The following is a 24,378-nucleotide window of genomic DNA, read 5'->3' as shown; positions in this document are numbered from 1 at the left end:
TGTCCTTACAATTGTGTGCCTCTAACTTTGCGGTAACAGTTTGGGGAAGAACCATGAATGACTGGAAATGTCCGGTGTCCCTGTACGATATTAGAGAGACTTAAAAAAAAAAAAAAAAAAATGTAATTTCCACAGCTGAGTGATTAGCTCCATAATTAGTTAAGCTGCTGAAATTGGACATCACCAGAGTGTAAGCATCGCCAATTAATGTTTCCCACCACCAGTTTTTTTTTATTCAGCAGCTCCTTGAATAGAGCAGAAGGAAGTGGGTTGTTCCTCCCCCTCCTTATCTTTCCTTTAGCTTCCCAGCCTGTTGAGTTCGAGGTGCTCTTCGACCTCGCTGCAAATTACCCAGCTTTTCCTGAAGTGAGAGGGGTGTTTTCTGTGATCTAGCCAGAGTAAGTACGTAAGAGGGTAATTGTTGAGTCGCCTGCACCGAGCTTGGTTAACCGACAAACCCCCGAAGCCAGCGCAGTCCCAGTCCTCCAAACCGACAGACCGAAAAAAAGAAAAGGACCACCTGCAATTTCTTAGCAGATTAGTCTAGAGAACAGCAGGGAAAGTGAGTACGCTCATTCGAGGAGAGAGGGGGGTGTCATTCAGATTCGGAGCTGCTTGTTCATCCCCACCTGTTCTCGAACAAAAGACTCAGTCATATGAATGGTGCCTGCTTTCACGCCGACTCTTTCGAAATCATTTACCTTCGAGCGAGGGATTTGCCATGTGCTTAGGTTAATTGATAACACATTAACCCTAAGATTAGGCGTCGCATTTTTCCTCTCCGAATACCAAAGCTTACAAAGCACAACTTGGATATTGAGTGAAGTATGTTTATTCCGAATGTAGCACTACTCCCCTCTTTCTTGTTTTTAAAATTTTTTTTATTCCGAAATCGTCCGACTGCACAAAAGAAAAGAATGCGCGGTCTTATCTTCGCAGATAAAAAAACAAAACCAAGGTTAGGTAGTTTGTTCCTGTGCAAACCGCTCGACCCGATTGCACCCTGATATCCTTTCAGCGCCGTGTCCTTGACGCGTATCTGTTCGGAAAACCGCCTCGTTTAAAAACGCCTTACCCGGAAAGATTAATGATCACCTTAACGCCGAGATTCCGCTTTTGAAGCGCCGGCATGAAACTCGCGTCTTTTCTTGCCGCTTTATTGCCACTTCAACGCAGGACTGGAGATCGAGACACTCGAGTCCTGGTGATATCCCAACTCAGTGGTGACATTCGGGTGAGACTTGAGAAACTCGTGCATAATGGGATATTACTTAAAACATTATCAAGCAGACTAATGGAATCTTTTAGAACCAAGCAACTGTGTGCTGCATTTACTGCGATCACCTGCAGGAAAACGTTCTGTAGGCCAACACTTCTAGGCTTTTTCTTGATTGTTTTATCTGCACTTCTGCTTGTGTTTCGCCCAGGAAGATTTGTCTTTCTCAGTAGGCTTTCTTAAAGTCTGGTAGGTCAGTAGTTAAGGTGCTGGGATACTGGTCCGAATGTCAAGGATTTGGGCTCTGTTATCGCCAAGCTGCCACTACTGGGCCCTTGAGCGATGCCCTTAACCCTCTGTGCTCCAGGGGGCAGTGCATCATGGCTGACCTTGTTTGATTCAATTCTTTTTGATTCTATTCTAATCTTTTTTTTTTACTTGCGTTCTTTTAATGTCTGTGCAGCCAGCTGTTGTCTACAAGACTGATCATTAGAAAAGGCTCATCTACCATGGCAACTCTTAAAAATGTTTAACAACCAGCTCTTTCCAGATGGACAGCTAAGAGGCATCAGGCACCCCAACGGTGACGGTATTGCAGCAGATTGGTTGTCGAAACAACAAACGAGATTATAGGTTTGACCAAACCACAAAATCTTCCACCCGGCCTTCGACCCTGGGGAGCCGACCCTGTAAACACGGCCAGAGACGTCGACAACACGAAGCAAACCCATGTTACTTCTCGCAGTTAAACACTAACGGGTGCTTTTCACACCGACCACCAGCTCTGCCTCTGAATAGACGACTTTGTTCCTGCTTCTGGAGATGGATCGCTCCAAGTTGTTTACCAGCACCTTACAGTGACCTGACACTGTACAAGAGCCGCTGTTCAGGCGAATTGGATACACAGAATTATTATTATTATTATTATTATTATTATTATTATTATTATTATTATTATTATTATTATTATTATTATTATTATTATTACCAAATCCCACTTCCTTGCGCTTTAACTTCTACACTGGAGACTCCTTTCATAAATGTTGTGCAACTTTTAAGTCTGTGTAACATATCCTAAGATTATGCCGATCATGCCCTTGAGCTTGCTGTTGCTATAGCAACAATCCGACTTCTAGAACAGATTCGAGCCTTTCACACGTCGCACGCCGTATTTTTCCACATACTTGTCCAACGGCGACGCGTGACGCGTGCCTCCTAACTAGCATGCACTTATGGGTTCTGATGTGGATACACATCCCTGCGCAGGCTACAATTTGTCTGGTGTTTGCTACGTCGCGATCATGTATTTTGCCGAAGCTTTTAAGACCTTTGGCAGAGTCGAGGAGACCCGTAGTTACTGTATTCTCACTCTATACGCTCTGATCGTTTTCCACAAAGGAAACAATTTTTATGCATAGTCAGCGTTTTTTTTGGTGTCTCTTTACGTTTACGTAGATTACAACGAATATTCCTATAACGTCGAGGTCCGTGTGAAGCGTGTCAACAAAATCACAGGTTTTTTTTTTCCTTAGTTCTTTTGATTCTGCCCAGACGCAGGACCCGCTCATGTGCTCAGCCAACACGGTAGCGCTTTCACAAACATGTCAACTGTCTTTCCTATTTAGTGTAAAACCATACGGTCCTGGTTTTCTCTCTCGCCACATGCCGCCGCTAGCGTTTTTTTTCCTCTTCTCTTTCCTCCGTTTCGTGATCAACAACAGGTTTCCTCTCTCCAAACAGGTGGCGTTATTGTTCAAACATCTTAAAACCTTGACGTTTACACTAACCGGGGCCGTGTTGACGCCTACCGCGCGTGTTTGAACTATTTATTGGCCCAAGACTTTAATCCAAGATGGGCTCCGCAGATGTTTCTTTTTTTTTTTCGAGCGAGTTACGCGCACAAGTTGCGTACCTCCGCCGAGCCATCTGCCGCTCCCACAAGGAGTTTGTGGAGCGCGCAGGCGAATCCACCTTCAAAAGCGCAGCGGCGTCCGAAACCCCGAGCCCCGCGGCTTTGATACACGCGTGTCAAAAATGACAAGGGGTGGAAATGGATTCGCTTCCTTCCGCAGCACAGTGCCACGGTTTGTCCCAAGCAAACACCGATCATCTTTGAAGTACCGTCTTTCAGGGCGCACTGTGGCGTCTTGTCCTCCTGACGCCCTCCCAAATACCCACACGGATAAAAGGGGAGGGAGGGAGGGAGAAAGTGAAAACTCTAAGGATAAAGGAGTGCAGTAGTGTATTTTTTTTTTTTGGTAAAGTCGGTTGCACAAGAGGACTGGTTGTCGAACACGCGCCGGATGCCGTCGTCATCCCCCTGGCTAAGGAAACGTGACGCGCCACTTTCTTTACCTCCACCGTTCCCCCCCTTACCCCGCCTGTCGACATCTCTGCCCGAGACCTAGTCTCTCTCTCTCTCTCTCTCTCTCTCTCTCTCTCTCTTTTCTCAGGCATTCCGAGCAAGTGTCATCCTAGATCAGTGAACGTAAGGAAGCAGCAGCATTTAACCAATCCAGCTTTAACATGCTGGCGTCGCCTCAGTGTGAGCCGAACTGCTCATTCACAGGATCAGGGATTCGCTCTGTCTGCAGCGACTTGGTGCAGATCCTGTGTGTGTGTGTGTGTGTGTGTGTGTGTGTGTGTGTGTGTGTGTGTGTGTGTGTGTGTGTGTGTGTGTGTGTGTGTGTGTGTGTGTGAGAGAGAGCGAGCGAGCAAACAAGAGTCCATCTTGAGATTAAAGCAAGGAAGCCTGTAGTCTGAGATTTTCATGGCTGCTGATTCGACTGTGTGATTTGAGGACATGCATGTCGACGATAAGATCCCGCTCTTCTCTGTCCTTGATGCAATTTTTTTGCTTTTGGTGTTCTTAGCTAAACAGAGATATAAGACATATCAAAACTGTTATACATTGTGTAGATAAGGTGTCGCCTTCTGTCTAGACACTTTTTTTCTTTTTTTTTTTTTTTTTTTTTTTTGACCTTGCCGAGACTATTTTCGTCCCATTACGTGGAAGAGAAAGAGATGTAGTTTGAGGGGAGGGTGTAAGGGGCCGTCCGGGTTATTTATAGATTCAACAGTGATAAAAAACGCGAGATGAAGCTTTGGCACCAGCACTCGGGGATCTTTTGAGATAGATGGCCGTATCTACACCAACCATGTGTCTCCACCTATTTTTGAAGACGGACCGTTTCCAGAAATAACCCGCAGCTCTAGTTAATAACCCGCTTCTAAGCGACCACCGTCGGAGGCTAACAGGTTGTTCTCTCGCCCAAACTGTTTCCTGCTCGACCTTGGAAAGAAGCTCCAAGAGGCACACCAGGCTGAGTCGGAAGTTGCCGCATTTTTTACGTTACACAGACTTTGGGGCGGGTCCGAGGCTGTGATTGGTGGGCCGTCTCAGCGTGCCAGCTGTCACTACCGCCACCTGTCTTCCTGCACCGCAAAGCTGATGGTGGTCTTCTCTGAGCTCTGCGATCAACCGAGCAGCTTCAGTGTACATCCCAGTGCGCTCGTCAGGGAAAAAAGAGGCGCGCAGACAGAGCGCCCATTACCACTTTGATTACAGGCTATTTCTGGCTAAACGCGTGTCGGACGCAGCTCCAATATAACTCGAAAGGTCACCGAGCGCATCTTGTTCGTTGTTGCCGGAGATACGCTCGGAGGCAAATATAATTTATTTTGACAAGTTGTCGAGAAGAGGAACTTAAGGAGAGCAGTCAGGGTATTTTGGTCACCTGACCATCCCGTTCCCTCGGAAGGTCAATAAGCCCCAATTTTCAGAAACAATTAAGGCCATGATTTGATCTTCACATTCCCCACAGCAACAGATCAGCTATTTCAGGAAGCATTCGGCTGATCGGCGAAGCTTTTTAGCGATCACGTTTCCTAAGCCGTTGCCTGGAAGTAGCCGTTCCTGTCTCCAGGTCTCCGGGTTCGAAGTCTCCTTCTCGAGGCCTGTAAAACGATTCCACAAACCCCAATCCAAGGCCCCTGGTCTCATCTTTAGCAGCTCATCTTTTAACAAGTTCCCCCCCCGAGAGACGAGTCAGGACCGAAACGCAATGTAATTACGCAAATGAGATTTCTGAAAGGGTTTACAATAATAACGAGGTCTACCTCATCTCCGGTTTAATTCGCTCCTCTGCCCATGCTACAGCGCTGCCGTGATGTAATTGCAGAGATCTAAGGAGGCTTGACAGAAGAATATGGTAAACCTCATACGAGCTGCAGCTATTCCCGTGCAGAGCTTCACGCGACTAATCAAAGCGTGCTCTTTTTTTTTTTTTTCTTTCCTCTTCTCTCTGCTGTGCTTAAACATTTCTTGTTTCCCATGGTTCATTTAGCCGTGCCTAGAATTAAAAATGCATGTGTGGGCTTTGATGAGCTCCTCTAACCTTTTTACAAAACGTGTTTGACGGCATCATGTGATTTCCCAAACGCAGGGTATGGGCAGCAAACCTAGTTAATTCCTGATTATCGCTTATTTCGCTCAGGACGGTCTTCGCCTCTGTTAGTGCAGTGAGAGAATTTGGCGAAAGTGCAGCGCAAACTGTGTGTAGATTTTATACATTTTTCCCTTCAGCCCACAGGTGGCCCATGTAACCTAAGATCTTAGGAGTCTTTGTATTGGGAGAGTAAAAGCTTCCCATTGTTGCAAGAATGTGTGTAGAGTCAAGATGGCTGCCGCACCCCTTACTCAAGTATCACCATTACTGCCAGGTCACTTGGTTCATGTTTGCTCTTTAGGCATGTGTGGACCCGTGTGTTTGCAAGGGCACATTCAATTTAAAAACAGACTGGGTGTGACTTTTCAGCCCTGTACCACCGTCTCTTCATAGACCCATTTCATATTAGTTTCTCCAAGTTCTTCTATCGTAGGTGGTGGGAATTCGCGCACAGTCCATCTTTCTCGCTTCGGCCCGCAAATTCCAGGACGCAACCGCGCCAGGATCCGTTCGTGACACGGTGCGCGGTCCCCGCGGAAACAAGATACGGAGCGTGACATTTTAAAGAATTTCTCGCTCTACACAATCTGCCTTTGGGTTCTTGCGAGCGCCATATGTCTTCCAGTCACGGCATCTCGCATATCATGATCACGGTTCAGGAGAACATGAAAAGACACTTTGCGATTCCATCGAATTATTATTTGCAGAACTCCGAAAACGATGCGCATTTAGAACATTCGTGTGTAGGAGGCGATTCGGTTTCGGTGTTTAAAATCATTTTATAGCAGATTTTCTTTAATTAAAAAAAAAAGGATATTGAATGGCTGTTCACTGTTCAGCTTCATTTGAGTAAAAGAGCTGCTCAAATTCGCACATTCCAAGTTGAGAGTGCTGTGATGACCTCTGATCCCGAAGAGGGCTGTAGACCACACAGTGGGTAAGAGGAGGTCAGTTAGAGGAGGCACCATTTTCTACAACAAACCCGATCCTTCTGATTGTTTGGCAGCATTTTATAAAAAATTTTCCCCTTTATTTACAAAATATATATTTATGGCGTACTATGATCTAAACTACAAGTTGCTGTCTAACAACTCCAAAATTGCAGGTATGATCCAGTTTTTGTTTGTTTGTTTTCTCCTTCTTTCTCAAAACATGACAGCAAGTGCATTAGATACTTTGTTTTCTAACGTGTGTGAGGGCAGTAGAACAATTGGTGTTTAATGCAGGGTCTGTCTCAAACCCACCACAGCCCTGACTGATAGATAGATAGATAGATAGATAGATAGATAGATAGATAGATAGATAGATAGATAGATAGATAGATAGATAGATAGATAGATAGATAGATAGATAGATATAGAGATAGATATAGATATAGAGATAGATATAGAGATAGATAGATAGATATATATATATATATATATATATATATATATATATATATATATAATATATTCGAGGTTATATCTAAAAGTTTTCGATACATGTTACAAAACTAGCCAACAAATGGTAGCACAAGACTGCACGCGCAGTCTCAGGGAGCACCAACCTTGCCGTTCTCACCATGTGCGTTACATCTGCTGTTCTGACCACGTGTCTCACTCCACACCCACCCTACTTGCCAGATTTGGCTCCTGCAGACTTCGCCCTCTTCCTGAAGATGAAGATCCAGCTCAAAGGTCTCCGTTTTGACCCCATCGCGGAGGTCCAGCGTGAATCGCAGAAGGTTGCTTTGCTTTACGTTTTAAAAAGAAGCCTACAGGACACATGCTAGAAGTGGCGGAAAAGCTGGGAGCACTGTATTTTGTGTGTGTGTGTGCGTGCAATATATGTCCTTGCAAAATCAATGCACTGAGGCCACTTTGTACTATGCGTGAAAAAGTGTGTTCTAGTCGAGTTAATATTTTCCTGCACCAAAATCTATTAAACTATATGAAAAGAAGGAGCAGCCTGCTGACAGCTTGGCTTTGTAAGCTGTGTACTGATGTGTTTTGATGCATCTCGGTCTCTCGTGAACTCCTCTCACAAAGAAATCAGGCTGCATTTGTCTCTAAACGGCACCATTTTGAATCTGAAGAAAGACCACGTTAATCTGTAGGATTGTTTTTTTTTGTTTTTTTTATTCTCCTCCTGGATTCGGCTAGAGCATTAACAGTTGGCTCTCCCTCAAGACATTACGCCTTCAAAACCACATGACGGCTCCTGGCACTTTGCCCTCGAGCAAAGGGACCTTGTACCTCGGGAACCAACCCGGAAGCAACTAATGCCATTCCCTTCAGGTCGCTCCGTGACCTTGAAATCAACGCTTGCATGAAGTCCAGACGTATCGCGTATCTGCAGACCTTTTTGCCAAATGTCATAGGTATAAACACCCCCCCCACCACCCTTAACTATTTTGATCTGCCATTTCTTCCAAGTCTTTTGATTGTTTTTGTTGCTCCAGCCAGCAGTTTATTTATTTAATTTCGTCACAACGGCGCAAAACTGAGCAAATGAGATTCTTTCAAACGACTGTTTCAGGGTCAACATAATGTCATTAAGTGTTAAGTGGGCCCACGCCTGCAATCATCTTCACACGTTCAGCGATTTAAAGCAATTTCATTTTGTTGGGGGAAGAAAAAAAAACACGAAAGGGGAAAAGTCAGTTTTGGTGTTCATTTAGGAATTTTTTTGATTATTTTTGTATTTTTTTTTTTAAGCAGCATGGGGGGTGTGGACATTTTTATATTTATATATATTTTTTATTTTTTATATATATATTTTGTGTTCTGATTAAATAACTGTTCTGCATCTTAGTATTGCAACTTCAAGGTCTATGTGCTTTTCATTTCGCCAGCATTTTGAAGGTCATGTATCTGTCAACAAGTGCTCAGAATGGGCATGTCCCTTTTTTTCCTTTTTTTTTTTTCTTTCTTTATTGCTTAGGACTGAATTAAGCGCCTTGCAATCGGCTTTAGTGCTGTAACAAGTTAAGCATTGTTCCTCTCTAATTACCAGCGCTTGGGCTTCTGAGAAGATATAGAAATAATGACAAATTAAGAGGTCTATTAATTTTTTCTTTTTTTTTTCTTTTTTCCATCACCACAATGCGGGTAAAGTTTGTTCAACAAGGCATTCGTTGTTTATTTTTTTTGTTTGTTTTTTGCCCTCCATTTTCCAGAAACGAAGGCTCTGAGCTTCACTGGTTCGGTGACTCTATCTGAGTGGAATGCATTTTCAGACCGAGTGACTCACCGCCTTTATAATCGCATCCAATACCGTGAGCCCCCATAATCATTGCGCACAAAAGGGTGTTGCGACCGAGCTCGAGGGGGAAAAGCATTCGCCGGCTTCCCGAGCGTCTGTTTCCAGTGGCCCTTGCTCTGTAAAAACCTTTCGACCACCGGAGGCCCACCTTCTGTGGTAATGCAAACTTATTTGGGCCTTAATCTTAATGTTGCACTCCAGGAATGTTTGGTTTCACCGCTGAAAGTTAGGCAGCATTGTCGACTCTAATCTGCTGACTAACCATAGCCTCTTGTTCTTTTAGGCACTCACGTGTTAAATGCTGAAGAGATATCTTTATCTGCAACCGGAGATGGGTTTAAACGTATTTATTCATCCACCTATAATTCCATCTGCCTATTTTTACCGGCTTATAGACAGGAAAAAAAAAACCCTGTCTCAACCTTGTCCATCATTATGCTTTATAAGAATGAAGAATTTGCATCTGGCTGATTTCTGAATGGGACCACACGTGTCTGAGTCGGACATGCAATTTGTTAATAACTGGGAGAAAGCGACTGAACCGCCTTGTTTTCTTCGGTGCGGCTCGTTTTTCCGTTGCCCAGCTTTTTTTTTTTAAATAGGAGAAACAGGACCAGTCAGACTTAACGCTTCAGCCCATGTTGTACTGCAGCATCTTTTAGAAAAGAATGAAAGTCAGCTGTAAATCCTACTACTGTGGCGAACAGCAGTTTTGGAAAGCTGTATCCGTTAAACAATGGCAGGTTTCCGCTGTACTACTGGCCGACGTTCTTTATTTGCATGCAAACAGGCTTTCAGTAAGGTTTATTATCTGATCCTAGACAATGAATCGAAAAAGTGGTGGTTTTATTTATTTATTTATTTGGTTATTCAGCAGCGAAGACCAATTGGCTGACATGGAAACAAATAGCTTGGCAAGCAGCGAGTGTATTAAAAGTCCTAACAGGAACACACTGCAGGGGTAGTGGATGATGACTGGCCACTGACGGTTCTTGGCTCTGATGGCTGTTACACAGCTCCAATCATGTTCCATCAGCTCTTAATCTGGATTCACAAAGGGGTTCCTAACCTGAAAAACACTGTTATGTTATTCAGCACGAATTCCCAGTAATCTTTTTTTTTATTGTTTTCCCCTTCCTTTTCTCTCTTCTGTTTATATGTCTTTGATTCCACAGGGCTCTGCTTGCTGGTTGAGACGCACCAGACTTCAAAGACCATTTATTATTATTTTTCCTTAATTAGAATGGACAGGGCTTGAGAAGAAAACAAAGATTATCAAGAGGAACTCTTACTGTACAAAGCAATATTGTTTTTGTTTTTTTTACACGAGCACACTGAAGAAGCTTCGGGTTGTTCTCACTGGTGCCCGGAGCGTGAGACTCAGCTCTTCCACCGCCTCTCCCTCTCATAGCCTGAATCCCAGCCAGAGTGGCACTGAGAGGAGGGCCTCTGGGGAAATCATCTGTATTGTTTGGAACTGCATCTCCCTCTTCAAATGCGTAAACCCTGCTACCCACTGCCTTCCTTTAGAGCACTCCTTCTCTTGCTGTGAGCTTTAGTTGAAAGGACCGGTATGAATAATAAACCCCCAGAGTTCAGTGTTCTGTCGCTCCCTCCCCATGAAACAATAGGGGAAAAAGCCATGCGTTTATTCCTGCCTCCTCCACAGAACGCTTCTCTCAGTCGGTCAGTGGACTGACCTCCTGTCTTAACGCATTTTTCTTCACAGTCTGCTTGGTGCAGAGTGCTTTTCAGGGACATGTTTGGTAATGGCTGAGCGAGCTTGCCGCGCCAGGATAGAGAAAGCTGTGAATGTTAATAAGATTAGACTTCTCCACCTGTGTGAACACTGTCTGTGTGTGTGTGTGTGTGTGTGTGTGTGTGTGTGTGTGTGTGTGTGTGTGTGTGTGTGTGTGTGTGTGTGTGTGTGTGTGTGTGTGTGCGTGGGCAAAGGAAAGTGGTGTGGAGAGACTAAAGTTTTGGCCATGCTGTTGACCGAATGCGAGTTGGCGGCGGGGTGGGGTTTCGGGGGGGGGGCATTTTATTTTTCTTCGCGCTTCAGATTCTTTAACTCGACATCACCGTGTCTCCTTCGCTATTGAAATGCGCGCTAATGAATTCTCTTCTCTTTCACCAGGTCTCAGAGGCAACCCCTAACAATGGGATTTCAGGAGTACTGAAGAGATTGTGACAAAAGGCAAGGAAAGAGGGGGAAGCAGCGAGAACAAAAGGAGAGGCTTGCCGCAGAGCCGAGGTCGCTTCTGCGAAAGAAACGAAAAGGAAAAAGTAAAGAAAAGGATCAGTTCTTCGGGGCTCGGCAGGGGGGGGTGTGCTTGCTGCCCCCTAAACTGGACATTCTTCTTTGTGCCAGAGCGAGGAGACAACAAAAGCAAGTATGCGCAATAAACTGAGCAAGTTCCGGGATGCAGGCTGCTGGCGCATGCTGAGGCTGGGGAGCAGGACTATAGCGCTGCTCCTGCTGACGCTCATGCTGCCGGCAGAAGCTCAGGCTTCATCACCACCAGGAAACTTGGAGGTGCTGGGGGACATGGCACAGCTGGAGGCCTCCATGCACTCGGCAGTGCTTTCCGACCTCCGGGAGGCGCAAGCGGTAGCGTCTGCCGCGGTGCAACCGAGGGGCTTCCCGGATTCCTCTGCCATAGTGGGAAGGATGTTCCAGATGCAGATCCCTACCAAAGCCAAGGATACGGGAAGCACGGTTAAGGTGAGCCCGAGGCGTGACGCATCTGTATTCTTCGTTCAGCCAGCGAACTTTAGTCAGTGGGAAAAGTGACATTGCCTCTAGCGTTGCTTCTCGAAACTTATTCCACGCTTCCCTTTCGAGTAGCGACCCATAAAAGGCAGCAGTCGCTCTAATAAGAGCGCACAACTTATAAACCCCGTGAGTGCAGCACACATTAAGGCCCAGTGCTCTCGTAGAATTCGGAGGACGCACACACACACCCTGCATGCTGATCAGTGCTGGTATACCATCACCCTTAAATAGCTCAGGTACCAGTTTAGATGCTGTTCAGGCTGGTGAGAGGACATGCCGTTCTTTTTCCCTTTAGAATAAATGCAATCAGTGGAACTCGACGTCTGTCTACAGTCCCGCTAGATACGGCTGTGCAGTATGTTTTCCCCCTCATCAGTCATCACACTCCCACGTTAAATACGTCCAGAAATTTTGTTGTCTTAGATGCCACCCAAATAGGTGACGTGCGTGGTTTTGTTTTTTTTGTTTTTTGGCCCTCCTGTTTTTTTTTTTTTTTTTCCTCCCACCGTAAATTTATTCAGGGTCCATGTCAGTTGTAGTAAAAGCGTGACCCCAGAGCTCACAATTCGTCTTTGGGTTTTCCCGTCTCATAGAAGCGTTTGGAGACTTCTCCCACGGCCAGCGTGTAATCCCATATTCATAGGATAATATGTGCCTGTCATAAGCATTTTTTTGCCCCCTCATGCACTTTTGAAAAAATCCTCTCCGACAGCTGCACCAAAGAATTCGACGACCCGACGCTTCACGTGGGGGGTGGATTGGGGGCAGCAGTTGTTTTCTATATGTCACTGTGTCCAAGCTGTTTTTTTAAATCTTTTTACATGTAGTTGCCTGGAAAAAATAGGTTCAGTAACCAGAGAAAGAAAGACAAAAAAAAAAACACTTTCAGTTCTGTATCAACATATATTCCAGGTATAAAGAGCGACAAACCTTAATGAGTGACGAGCACCAGTGTTACATCATCAGGTGTCTCCACACGTGCGATTCGGCTGGTAGAACAATGATTTAAAGGTGAATGAACGGCAGGTTACAACATGCAGTTCAAATCTACTGCTTCCTGCAGTCCCCTCAGGGCACATTTATACTTAATCTTAACTTGATCCTAAGTATCCGTCCGTCCGTCTGTCCATCCGATGTGTACAAATCTGCATGCTGAAGTTAGCACCATGTTCCACATAGTCAGACCATTATTTAGTACCAGGACAAGGGTCCCTGGTGGTCTAGTGGTTAGGATGCGGCGCTCTTACTGCTGCGGCCCGGGTTCGATCCCCGGTCAGGGAACCAACCCCAGCCACTCTTAGTGCCGGTCCCAAGCCTGGATAAATGGGGAAGGGTTGCGTTAGGGATCCAGGGTAAAAACATGTGCCAAATCAAACCGCTGTGGCGACCCCTAATGGGAGAAGCCGAAAGAAAGTTTTATTTAGTACCAGGACTAATTATAATTTTTTAGTCTGACCACAGAACAATCTGATAAGAAGTGGAGCTTCACAATAACACAGCTGTGCGTGAAATCAATGAACATTAGTTTGAACGTATGGGCATGAATGGTTTGACTCGGACATGCTGTCTAGCGGAAATCCATTCAAATCGTTCAAAGATGCAGCAGCGAGCAATACAAAGTTTTGTGTGCGAGTGAACGCGAATACTTTCCCCCTTCGCGGTTTCACATATCAAGATAAACCGAGAGGCACCAAGACGCTCGCCAGTCTAAATAGCATCTTGTACATTTTATATGAGGGAAAACGCTTATGGCTGTTTTTGTATCAGTGCATGCCTTGGCTTGATTATTTGCTCGTCGTAAAGCATTAGATCAAGGCGGCAGTTTATAGCGTAGATCTGGAAGTAACCAAAATGTAGAACTGGGCAGCACAGTACATTTTTCTTCTTTTACTTTTACATTTCTGGCATTCAGCAGATGCCCTTCTCTAGAGCGACTTACAATTGTGCAGTTAAGGGCCTCGCTCAAGGACCCAGCAGTTGTAGCTCAACGGCCTTCCTATCCAAGGCTTAAGCCCTTAACCAAACGGAATGAAATCGCAAATGGTGTTTTTCCGCCCCTCTCTCTCGTCCCACAGCACAGAATGTTCAAAACGCGCTTTAACAAATTATGTACTACTCTCTAATGCTCTTGATTGATTTCCTGACTCGAGTATGTTGAGCTGCAGCGGACTGGACCGGTATAAATACCTCCACTGCGTGAAACAGAACCCTAAACACACCGGTGAAGTAAATAGACAAGTGCCATCGTCCCCCCCGGCTTACGATAAACAGATCAACAGACTGACTGATGCTTTCATCTTCTCTCCACCCCGTTTTCTACGTCTCCACTCCACTCCCTCCATCTCTTTCCGATTCGCCTGCGACACCAAAAGTTCCTTCGGCGCTCCCCAGCCCCTCCTTTATTCCACACAAAGTCTGGCACTGAAATCTAATTAGCCTTGGCTGTGCAGTAGCAGAAAGCTTTGTATTCCAGCAGCCTACAAAAAAAAAGCTTCATTCCATGTTTATGGTTAAATACAAATCCTGCCAAGTTCATCCAGCAGTAATACGGGGCTGTGCCTCATGTTTTGTGTTGTGATTTTCCCTTTGCATAGCAACCAGCTTTTGCGGTGCTGCGTCGTAGCGTTACAGCCGGGCTCCAGCGACCTTTGAAGGATATTTCCGTAACACCGAACAGCCGTCCTTCGAGCCGATTTTATTCACACGCAGCCTTTTATTTCGGACAGACACGGCGAGAGGAGAGGAAAATAAGTCCTCGTGTGTACGTGAGACTGCCAGCACGTTTTGCTCCGTTATTCTTTGCATCCACAAGAGCGCACTGCTGAGAGCATACAGATTAATCAATGTGTCATTCAGTAGTTCTGCGGATACAACCCCGGCTCCACATCTCCTCTCTTCGCCTGCCCTTTATCAGTCCGAGATGCGTGAGACGATGTAAGAATTTAGCAGCATCTAATCTTCCAGTCTTCGTCATGTTTTATGTAAGGCATGTTAATTTTGCACTACACGACGAGATAAATGTTCAGCTTTCCATCCCGCTGCGATCGGGGTATGACCGCTTGCTCTTTCCTTTCCTCTTTCCGGGCCACTTCACAACTTGAAAGCAAGGCTGACATTCTTTCCCTGAGGAATTTAATAATGGAACATAAGTATAATTCAAAATTCAAAATTTAGCAGGGAGAATATTAATAATTTCATATTTTAACTGGATATAAACGTCGTTTCTCAGCGCTTTTATCGCCTTCGCGAACGAACGGCACGACAGATTTTATACCGAAGTATATTTTCGACCCACTCCAATTGATGTGCAGCTTTTGCAGCAAGAACATGCAAATGTTTTATTAAAAACAATGCAGTTTTTTTTTATTTTATTATAAAACATTTTTAAACCAGCATTGAGAGATTCAGGAATTTCCAAACTGAAAACTTTTCATAGAACTTAATAGGAATAAACTTGGAGTTGTCAAAATTGCAGGTTTGCTAATACCTGGGAACCTAAATGTAGTTTAAAAAAAAGTTATTGCAGGCTAATCTTTGCTAAAACAGCCAGATTTAATGCAATTTTAGTTGAATTTCTACCCTGCACACATGCACTGTGCATTCTTTCTTGTGTCTTACAAAATAGTGTCACAAAATGTCCGTCTTGGCGAGTATTCATATGAATTACACAAATATTCCATGCATTTATGTTCAAAACTTCTTTGTGCAGTGTGTAAACGAATTTGCTAAAAATGACACCAAGACAAGACAAACGTGAAGTCAAGTCGCCTTGATTGTCATCGCAACCATTTACAGTGCAGTACACAGTGTAACGAAATGGGTCCCCCAAACCAGACTACTGCAGCGACACCATAAATTAACAAAAGTAACACAGAACACCACATAACTCTAAACTAACCACACAAAATGCACTTGTGCAAAAGGGGAGGTGAGACGAAGACAAGAGACAACATGAGAAGAAGAAAAACAGTAACACGGTACAGAAGGTTGTGCAAAATGGATTCAGTATTCAAATCAAAAAGGAATACTGTACGTCCATTTAAAAAAAAATCCAAAATTCTTAGTTTGCATGCGTCAGCGAATAACCAAACTAAATGTTTGTTTGTGTATGATACAGTTTATATATGTTTCCCCAAATCGAGTCAGTTCGTATCAATTTGCATAAATTCCTGGTAAGTTTCTAACTTGGCATATTTCCAAAATCCCCCAACTTAAGTTTCCATGGAAACTTTTTTAAAACCTTCACAGACTGGCTCCCCCGTAAGACTGGCTCCCCCGTAAGACTGGCTCCCCCGTTAGACTGGCCCCATGTTAGACTGGCCCCATGTTAGACTGGCTCCCCGTTAGACTGGCTCCAGCCAATCTAAAGGCCTTTGCCTCCTGAAATTTTCCATTGAAAATCCTCTACCAATTCCCCCAGTGTCTGTACACTCTCCATTTCACCCTCATATCTGGAAGACATGCCATAGCCTACTCCTTCAAAACTATGAAGCTTATCATTTCAGCTGTCTTCAAACCATAACAATGAAGCCCTGTATTTATTTTTTCCCCCCGTGGGCTCGCTCCCCCCCCCACACGTGCACGCTAACAATAGACCCCTTTCTTCATCTCTGACGGCTGAGTTTTCATTTCTTTCTTCTTAATTCCTTGACGTCAGGGCAACCGGAGTATTCTCTTGCTCCGTCTTCACTTGATTAAGATACCGAGGCGTCTCAGGAGATCACAGGCTCGTCTTCTGGTTGGGTTTGTTCAAGTATGTAACAAACAGGGTCTTTTTATTTATTTCTTTTTTATGTATAAAATACTTAGGCCCATATTCCGGGATCGCACTTTAAAAATCCCCTACCAACGTGAAAATATGAACGAGAGAGAGAGAAAAGAGCAGCATAAGGGGAGCCAGATGTTACTTGCTTATTTTAGCTTTTCATTTCTTCTTCCCGCTCTTTTATTTCTTTTAATTCAATACTTGCTTTTGGCAGGGACCTCTCTCTATCTCTCTCTCTCTCTCTCTCTCTCTCTCTCTCTCTCTCTCTCGGCTTGCATGAATCATCACTTTGGAAACTGCGGTAGCCGAAATGTTAGTAAGTTTGTGGTTTTGGCGCTGGTTTTGTTGCCCGATATTTTAGAATTAAGCGGCACAGTAGCAGAAAACATACGCAGCTTGCAATGTTTCATACTGCAGAAACGGCTCGTACTTACATCAATACTCACCAAATATCTCCGACAATTAAACATTCTCTTTAATATTAGACCATAAAAAAACACATGTACCTTTTTTTTTTTAACATTAATTCTTTAATTATATTAGGAATGAAGAAGACTGGGGGGGGAAGAATGGTCCGAACAACAACAACAGTTACTATAACCACTGATTATTTTCCAGTTACTACATGTCCTGGTGTGTTTTTTTTATTCCCTTTAAAACCATAGTCTTTTTTCCATTCATTCCAACGAGAGAGGGGAAAAAAAAATACAAAGAAAAGATGTGTTAATCGCTCTCCATCCTGAAAAGAGGTACACTTGTAACTGTTGACACTAGAAACTTGCAAAAAGTCTCCAGGTTTTATATTAACTTATTATATTTGTATTCATCACATTTGTTTGTGTTTATTTTCAGCTTGATTTGATGTAGCCTAGTCCTTTTAGTATTAACCTGTGACCTATTCACTTAAGAATTCAACATCACAGCGGTGTAAAATGTAGGGATGCAAAAGGGCGGAAAAATATAAAATTTCCGGAAGCTTTCTACATGGAACTTCGGGGAATTTGGGGAAATATTCCAAGTTGGAAGCTTACTGGGAATTTGTGGGAATGAACTAGAAATTTGGGGAATCCAGATAGAACTTTGATTTGGCTTTGATTTAATTGTTACCATAGATTTGTTGCACAATCTCTTCCACACAGCACACGTTTTAAACGTAAATGCGTGTAATATTTGTGTAGTTTTTAATATTTGTGTGATGTAAGGGGGCGTGGCCTTAGTAGCCTCGTAGAAAGTGCGCATGTGATTTATTGAAGGTGCAATCTCGCAAAAGTGAATACACCCCTCACATTTTAGCATATTTTCTAAAGGGACAATACTATAGAAAATTAGTCACTGTGCAGCTTTGTATAGCAGTATAGATTTACTGTTCTCTGAAAACAACTCGACATACAGCCATTATTGTCAAAAAAAGCTGGAAAAACTGTGTCCAAAGTGTTAATATTTTGTGTGAACACAATTGTTATGTAGCTCTGCCTCAGTCCTCCTGGGCATGTAATTCAAAAGAGCTGCACAGGTTGTTGCTGGGATCCTCTTCCACTTTTTCCTCCACTGAGAAGAATTATTAAAATGGTTGCTGAAATGTGAGGGGCGTACTCATTGACCTTTTCTAATTTGACTGTTTAAGCCCATAATTCATCAGCCGAGTTATAGATTAGTTCGCTCTTCTGCATCGATGCAACGGCACCGTTGAGAAGTGCGACAAAAAGAAAGTGCAGTTAAAAAAAAGAAAAAAGAAAAAAAAAGGTGTGGCCGAGGACAATTTGCAGCTATAAAAGCTTAGGGACAAAAATAAAAACCCCAGCTGTTCCCATAGTAGCCACATTCTACTGGTTAAAGCACTAATGATGTGTCTCAGGAGCATCGTTGTTACATTATTTATCAACTTCGATTTATAAGTCCGTTTACGTTGTAGGAGGCAGAGATAAACTTTTTATGTTTGTTAAAACGGCACCATTTTCCACATTTATTATCGTATGTTTCTGACTCATTAAACAACTTTAGTTGCGTGAAGTTTAGTCTACGATCTGCACCTCACGGCACCGCAGATGCATATCACAAAAGTCACAGTTTGGTTCAGTTGGGGTACGTTAGGGGGAAGAAATGTGAAACATAAAATTGCTTTTTTTTTTTTTTTTTTTTAACATTTGTGAACATCAACTGTATAAATTTTAAAACGATTCAAAAAATAAAACGCCTGCTTGGTTTGAATAAATATATATATATATAGTGGAACCCGGGTATGTCGATGTCGTAGGGGGTCGCCAAAAAGCATCGAGGTAACCGATGATCGAGATAAACGAAAATCAATATGGCGGCAATATATTAACGTGCTTGAAATTTCTTTATGTACATGATGTGCGTTAATAAATAAGAATGTGCATGCATGTGTTTTTGGAGGTTTTTTATACACGTTGCCGTTGTTTGATGAAGGAATGCTATAAAAATGTACATACAGTACATGTTTGTTAACTGTCAGAATCCACCTGCCACGCCCCTTCGGCAGGTGCCGCCGCTTTCTCTGAAGCTCCCGGCTTCAGTCGCGCACATATGCTGCTCGTTTAGCACTCAACACCAGCTCCTATTTAAACTTCCGCACTCTCACTGTCCATTATTGTTGGCATATGTTGGTTCACGGCGTCGTTGTTCTCGCTCATGCGTATCCCGGTACATGCCTTCCCACCGGCACTCTCTCAACGGCTGCGCTTTTCTTCCCAAAGCGCATCGCGTATTCCCCACGTTACGCGCTGCTCTCCTACCAAGCGCGGCTTTCGCCTCCCGTTCATCGCATAACATTTAACAACAAAAGGCATATGTGCACTAACTAACAGCAGAGTTTCACCAGTATACAATACAACACCTGTAGTATCTGTAAGGCTTGATTTTTTTCGCCACTTTTGCGAGTTCTTCTGCGGCTGCACAGTGCCGATCGACATAACTGACGTTTAATGGCAAATTTTTCCCCCTTGTGCTCGAGATATTAGGGTTCGGCGACATAAAAAAGTCGACATAACCGATAAAAAATGTTTAGACAAAGCGAGAATTTGGCGGTTCCACTTCAAAAACGTCGACTTAATAGGGTTGCCGAGTTAACCGAGGTCGAGATAAGTGGGTTCCACTGTATGTATGTGTGTATAATATAATATATATATATATTATATATATATAATAAATCATATTAATGTAATGTAATATACTTTTGATTACATTGAATCATCAATGAAATTGGCACAAATTATATTAATTAAATGGAATTAAATAAATGGAAAATAAGTTATTTAAAATTCGTTAAACCCAATTTGTGTAATAAAGATGTTTTATATTTAATTTTTGAAAGATATGTTTTACTTATTTTAACTTACTTTTAACAAATTCCTTCCATACTTCAACCATTCACTACCTCGATATGTGGAATTGTCAGGATTCTCTCCTTTTAAGAGAAACCCTTAAGCTTGACATAAAACGCAAAAGAACCCACATTGCTTGACTGACGGGAAGTGCCAATCAATATATGCTCATTGTTTTTGTTTTTTTTCATATTTCTGATGAATTCTTTCTTTTGTTTTGTTTGTGGTTTTGTTCCACTTTTTTAATACGCTGATACATTTCTACCCTACTATCACATTTTTATTATTTCCATTATTTGTTTGTGTGTTTAAGTATGATAGCTGGAGCAGCAACACAATAAATAATGGCTAGATTTGGTAATCTTTTTATATTTTTTTTCCCCCCCATCCAGATTGCAGAGACTTCTAAAGATACGCTGCCGTCATGGTTGCACTGGGACCCAATGAGCAGCATCCTTCAAGGACTTCCTCTGGAGGCAGACAAGGGAGTCCACTACATATCTGTCTCTATTTCTAATGCAAGCCATGTGTCGCAGAGTCCTGAAGTATTTTCCATCGAGGTTCATCCAGATGAGCATGCTGACACAGATCCTGTTCAGTTAGCGATCCAGTTAACCGAAAATGATCCTCAACATTTTGTCTGTGGCAACGAAGAGCCCGTTACTGTGCTTACAATCATTTTGGATGCAGACCTCACTAAGATGAGCTCCAAACAGAGAGTGGAGCTTTTGGCCAGCATGAAAAAATTCTCGGGAGTGGGGCTCGCATATGAAGGTCTTGCCTGTTGTCAACAATCGCTTGTTTGATATGTCTGCGTTCATGGCCGGGCCAGGAAATGCTAAAAAGGTGGTCGAAAATGGTGCTTTATTATCTTGGAAACTTGGCTGTGCCCTGGATCAGAGCAACATTCCAAATATCAGTAGTGTTCAAGTTCCGGCTAAGGAAGGGACAATGTCTGCGCAATTGGGATATCCAGTCGTGGGATGGTACATTGCTAATAAAAAGCCACACGTACCTAAACGGGTACGGCGGCAGGTTACTATGTCTACCCCTGTGTCCTCCTTGCCTCCGCCAACAACATATCCTGAGCCGTCAACCCGCATTGTGCCCACACCTACATCTCCATCGGTCGGACCATCGTCAGACAGCTCTTCACCACCTGTACGAGACCCAGTACCACTGCCTCCGAAACCCACTATTCACACCAGAGGTCCAACTTATACAACTCCTGCAATTGGACCACCTCAGCCTACAAAAATGGCTGACACTACCAGCACTATTACAATACAACCCACCATGACCTGGACTGGGTATGTTGGGCCTACTGTTACACCACCAACACCAACCACCAAGAAACCAACAAAAAGGCCTAAGAAACCCAAGACAACCCCAGTACCAAAGGAACCCAAGACCACCACGATTAAGCCTCCCAGACGTACCACTCCTTCAGTTGTCTTACATGATGGCAATACGAAACCAGAGCTGCGTAACCCGATTGATCAAGTTAAGTCGTTCATCGGGACATACTTTGAGGTGAAAATCCCATCCGACACATTCTTCGATCGAGAAGATGGCACAACCGACAAGTTAAGACTAACTTTGAGAAAGACCAATGAAGTTGTTGGAGAAGACTCTTGGATTCAGTTCAACAGCACAAGCCAGTTGCTGTATGGATTACCAGACTGGCATCACGAAGGGAAGCATGAATACTTTATGCAGGCAACTGACAAAGGTGGTCTTTACACAACCGATGCCTTCGAGGTCCGTGTCAGTCGCTTCGGTAACAACGTCAAGCCTCCAGTCCTGTTTGCTGCTCGGTTCCAAGGGGAGCCTCGTTCAGTTACGAATGATATCCACAAGAAAATCCTTCTTATGAAGAAACTGGCCTATTCGTTCGGTGACCGCAATTCTAGTTCAATTACACTGAAAAATATCACTAAGGGATCCATTGTAATCGAATGGACCAACAGCAGCCTCCAACAGCACCCGTGTCCCAAGGAGCAAATTCAGGCCATGAGTAGAAGGATCTCCGATGCTGAAGGCAAACCTTCACATATATTCAACAACGCCATGGAACCGGACTTCAAACCCATAAACATCACGATCAAAGGAACGGGTAGCTGCCGCAACTACATGTTTGTTCCACCAGGCGAGATCCCAGACCCTAGTCCACCTGCCGTCACGCCAGTCATGGGAACCGGTCGACAGAGCAACGACGATGTATATCTTCACACAGTCATACCAGCCGTGGTGGTTGCTGCCATCCTGTTGATCGCAGGCATCATTGCTATGATTTGCTATCGCAAGAAGCGCAAGGGGAAGCTTACCATTGAAGACCAAGCGACTTTTATTAAAAAAGGAGTCCCCATCATTTTTGCTGACGAACTCGACGACTCTAAGCCACCTCCATCATCTAGCATGCCCCTTATTCTCCAAGAGGAAAAACCTCCTCTCCCACCACCTGAGTATCCAAACATGGCCAGTCCAGAGACCACACCTCTGAACCAAGACATTTTGGGAGAATATTCAGGCCTACAAGACGAGGACCCCAATGCCCCTCCTTACCAGCCTCCACCCCCCTTCTCTGCTCCCTTAGAGGGTAAAGGCTCCCGCCCCAAGAACATGACCCCATACAGATCACCACCCCCATATGTGCCACCCTAATGTTTATAAAGCCCTCCATTGTGGAGGACAGGGAACTTGTGCAGTTCCAACACCAGTGTTGACTCTTTGCATTTTTTCGGAAATCGGAGGGGCATTGCAATTTGGGACAATGGATTGGGAGGGTCGGGATGAATTTTAATTTGTTTCTTTTTCTTTTTTTTTTTTTTGGTATTACTGGACTTTTTCTCGGAGTGGTGGGGGGTGTAATTATATAATCCTCAAAGACAGCGACAACAACCTCAGCCTCTGGCTGTCTGGCTACTGCTGATCCGTTGGAAGATGCACCCTCCAATCCTAGCGCTTTTGTGTCTAGATGGGCTTTTTTTTTTTTGTTTGTTTGTTTGTTTGTTTGTTTCATCATTTTGTATTTCTTTTTGACTTATTTCAAAATCAAACTACTTGCCTAACAGCACTCTTTTTATCTGAACTATTTGAATAATACATACAGACAATAAGTAAAGTGACTGCGGGCGCAAGTGTTTCATAGTGACATTCTACAAATAAGGAGAAAAAAAAGACTAGGGGGACAAATGTGCAGACAATTATGGACTTGTTTGATTCAATACGGTTTGCCTTTTAACATTAATTGTACTGTTTTTACCCTTATTCACATGTCTAGTAAAAATTGAGCATAATGAGGTAGCCAAAAACCTTGAGAGGGATAGTCTTTTTTTTTGTTGTTGTTGTTTTGTTTAATCCACTGTATATTTGAGGGTTGCTAGATTTCTTTATTATTATAATTTTTTTGGGTTTCGAAGCAACACTGAAGATCTTTTTGTATCCCTACCTAACAGAAATGGGTTAATCATGCTGTGGATATGTTCTGGATAAGTGTTTGAGAATGTGTGTTTCTGTCCCTATAGAGATTCATGCCAGATCTAGACATGGAGATGATATTGTGCCATTCAGATTTTGAGATTTTTTTTTTTTTGTGTGTGTGTTTGCTCGAAACTCTGGCGTTATTCAGTTCTTTATGTTCGTCACCGATTATAGTAAGGATATATGGAATGATGTAGCTGCTGCCCTTTCAAGGAAACAAATGGGGATGAATACCTGCGTTTCCCAGCAGGCATTCACTACTCATTTCCCCCCTTTTTTTTAGTACTCATTGACATGGTTTTGATGAAATGATTTGAAAGACGCAGTCTAGCTTCAATTTTTTCAAATGATTTGATCCTGTTTTATGGTTTGTTACTTTTTTTTTTTTTCCTTTTTTTTTTTTACTTTTCAATAATGATTATCGAGTGTATGCCTTGACTCAATAACTAAAAATAAAGACTGAATATTTTAATAAAGAATCATTCTCTAAACAATGGCATCATTTATTAAATACAATTTACACTTTATTTGCTGTTAAATATCAGCTGTTGCCTTTGCAGTAATGCAGCAATTTATATTATTATTCTTTTTTTTTTTTTAACCAATTCTCTGCCTGAGGGTAAAACTGCGTTTATAGTCCGGATTCATGTATAATGGGTGCATCACGAAACATGTCTGCAGAGGTAAGTATGTCATGAAATTACAAAAAAAATCTCTGTAGTGGTTCTCACAAGCCGGGAAAACACGTTTCCTTTTTTAACACTAACAGACTATATCTGTTAAATTTATCGAATTTTGACCATAAGATTTTTTGGAAAGTTCCATTCTGTATGTATTCCCTATGTGCATGTTATAATATACTCCAGTCTCCTGGGAAGATGTTCCACACATTTCTGGAGTGAGCTTATAAAGATTTATGCTCATTCAGCAACAAGGAGTGTTAGTAAAGTCAGATACTGATGTAGGTGAGGTGAGAAGACCTGGGTTGCAGTCACTGTTCCAATTCATCCCATAGGTGTTTAATAGGGTTGAGATCAGAGCTCTATAACAGGTCACTCAACATCTACTTCAGCACATCCATAGACATCCTATACAATCGT

General features: G+C 43.2%; 1 protein-coding gene and 1 non-coding gene across 2 annotated transcripts; both read left to right on the top strand.

Moving 5' to 3' along the window:
* Positions 1-1,210: 1,210 nt before the first annotated feature.
* On the top strand, positions 1,211-23,757 carry dag1 (dystroglycan 1). Its single transcript, XM_046875243.1, is given in 4 exon segments — positions 1,211-1,234; positions 11,048-11,635; positions 20,188-20,558; positions 20,560-23,757. Coding segments are annotated over 3 exon segments (2,601 nt in total). The 5' UTR covers positions 1,211-1,234; positions 11,048-11,305; the 3' UTR covers positions 22,460-23,757.
* Positions 12,896-12,967, top strand: trnak-cuu. Its single transcript has one exon. It is a non-coding gene; the product is annotated as a tRNA-Lys (tRNA).
* Positions 23,758-24,378: the final 621 nt, after the last annotated feature.

Source organism: Silurus meridionalis, chromosome 19 (genome assembly GCF_014805685.1).
Source record: "Silurus meridionalis isolate SWU-2019-XX chromosome 19, ASM1480568v1, whole genome shotgun sequence".
NCBI lineage: Eukaryota > Metazoa > Chordata > Actinopteri > Siluriformes > Siluridae > Silurus > Silurus meridionalis.
Note: the sequence above shows the minus strand (reverse complement) of the source record. Positions and strands in the feature narration are given on the sequence as shown.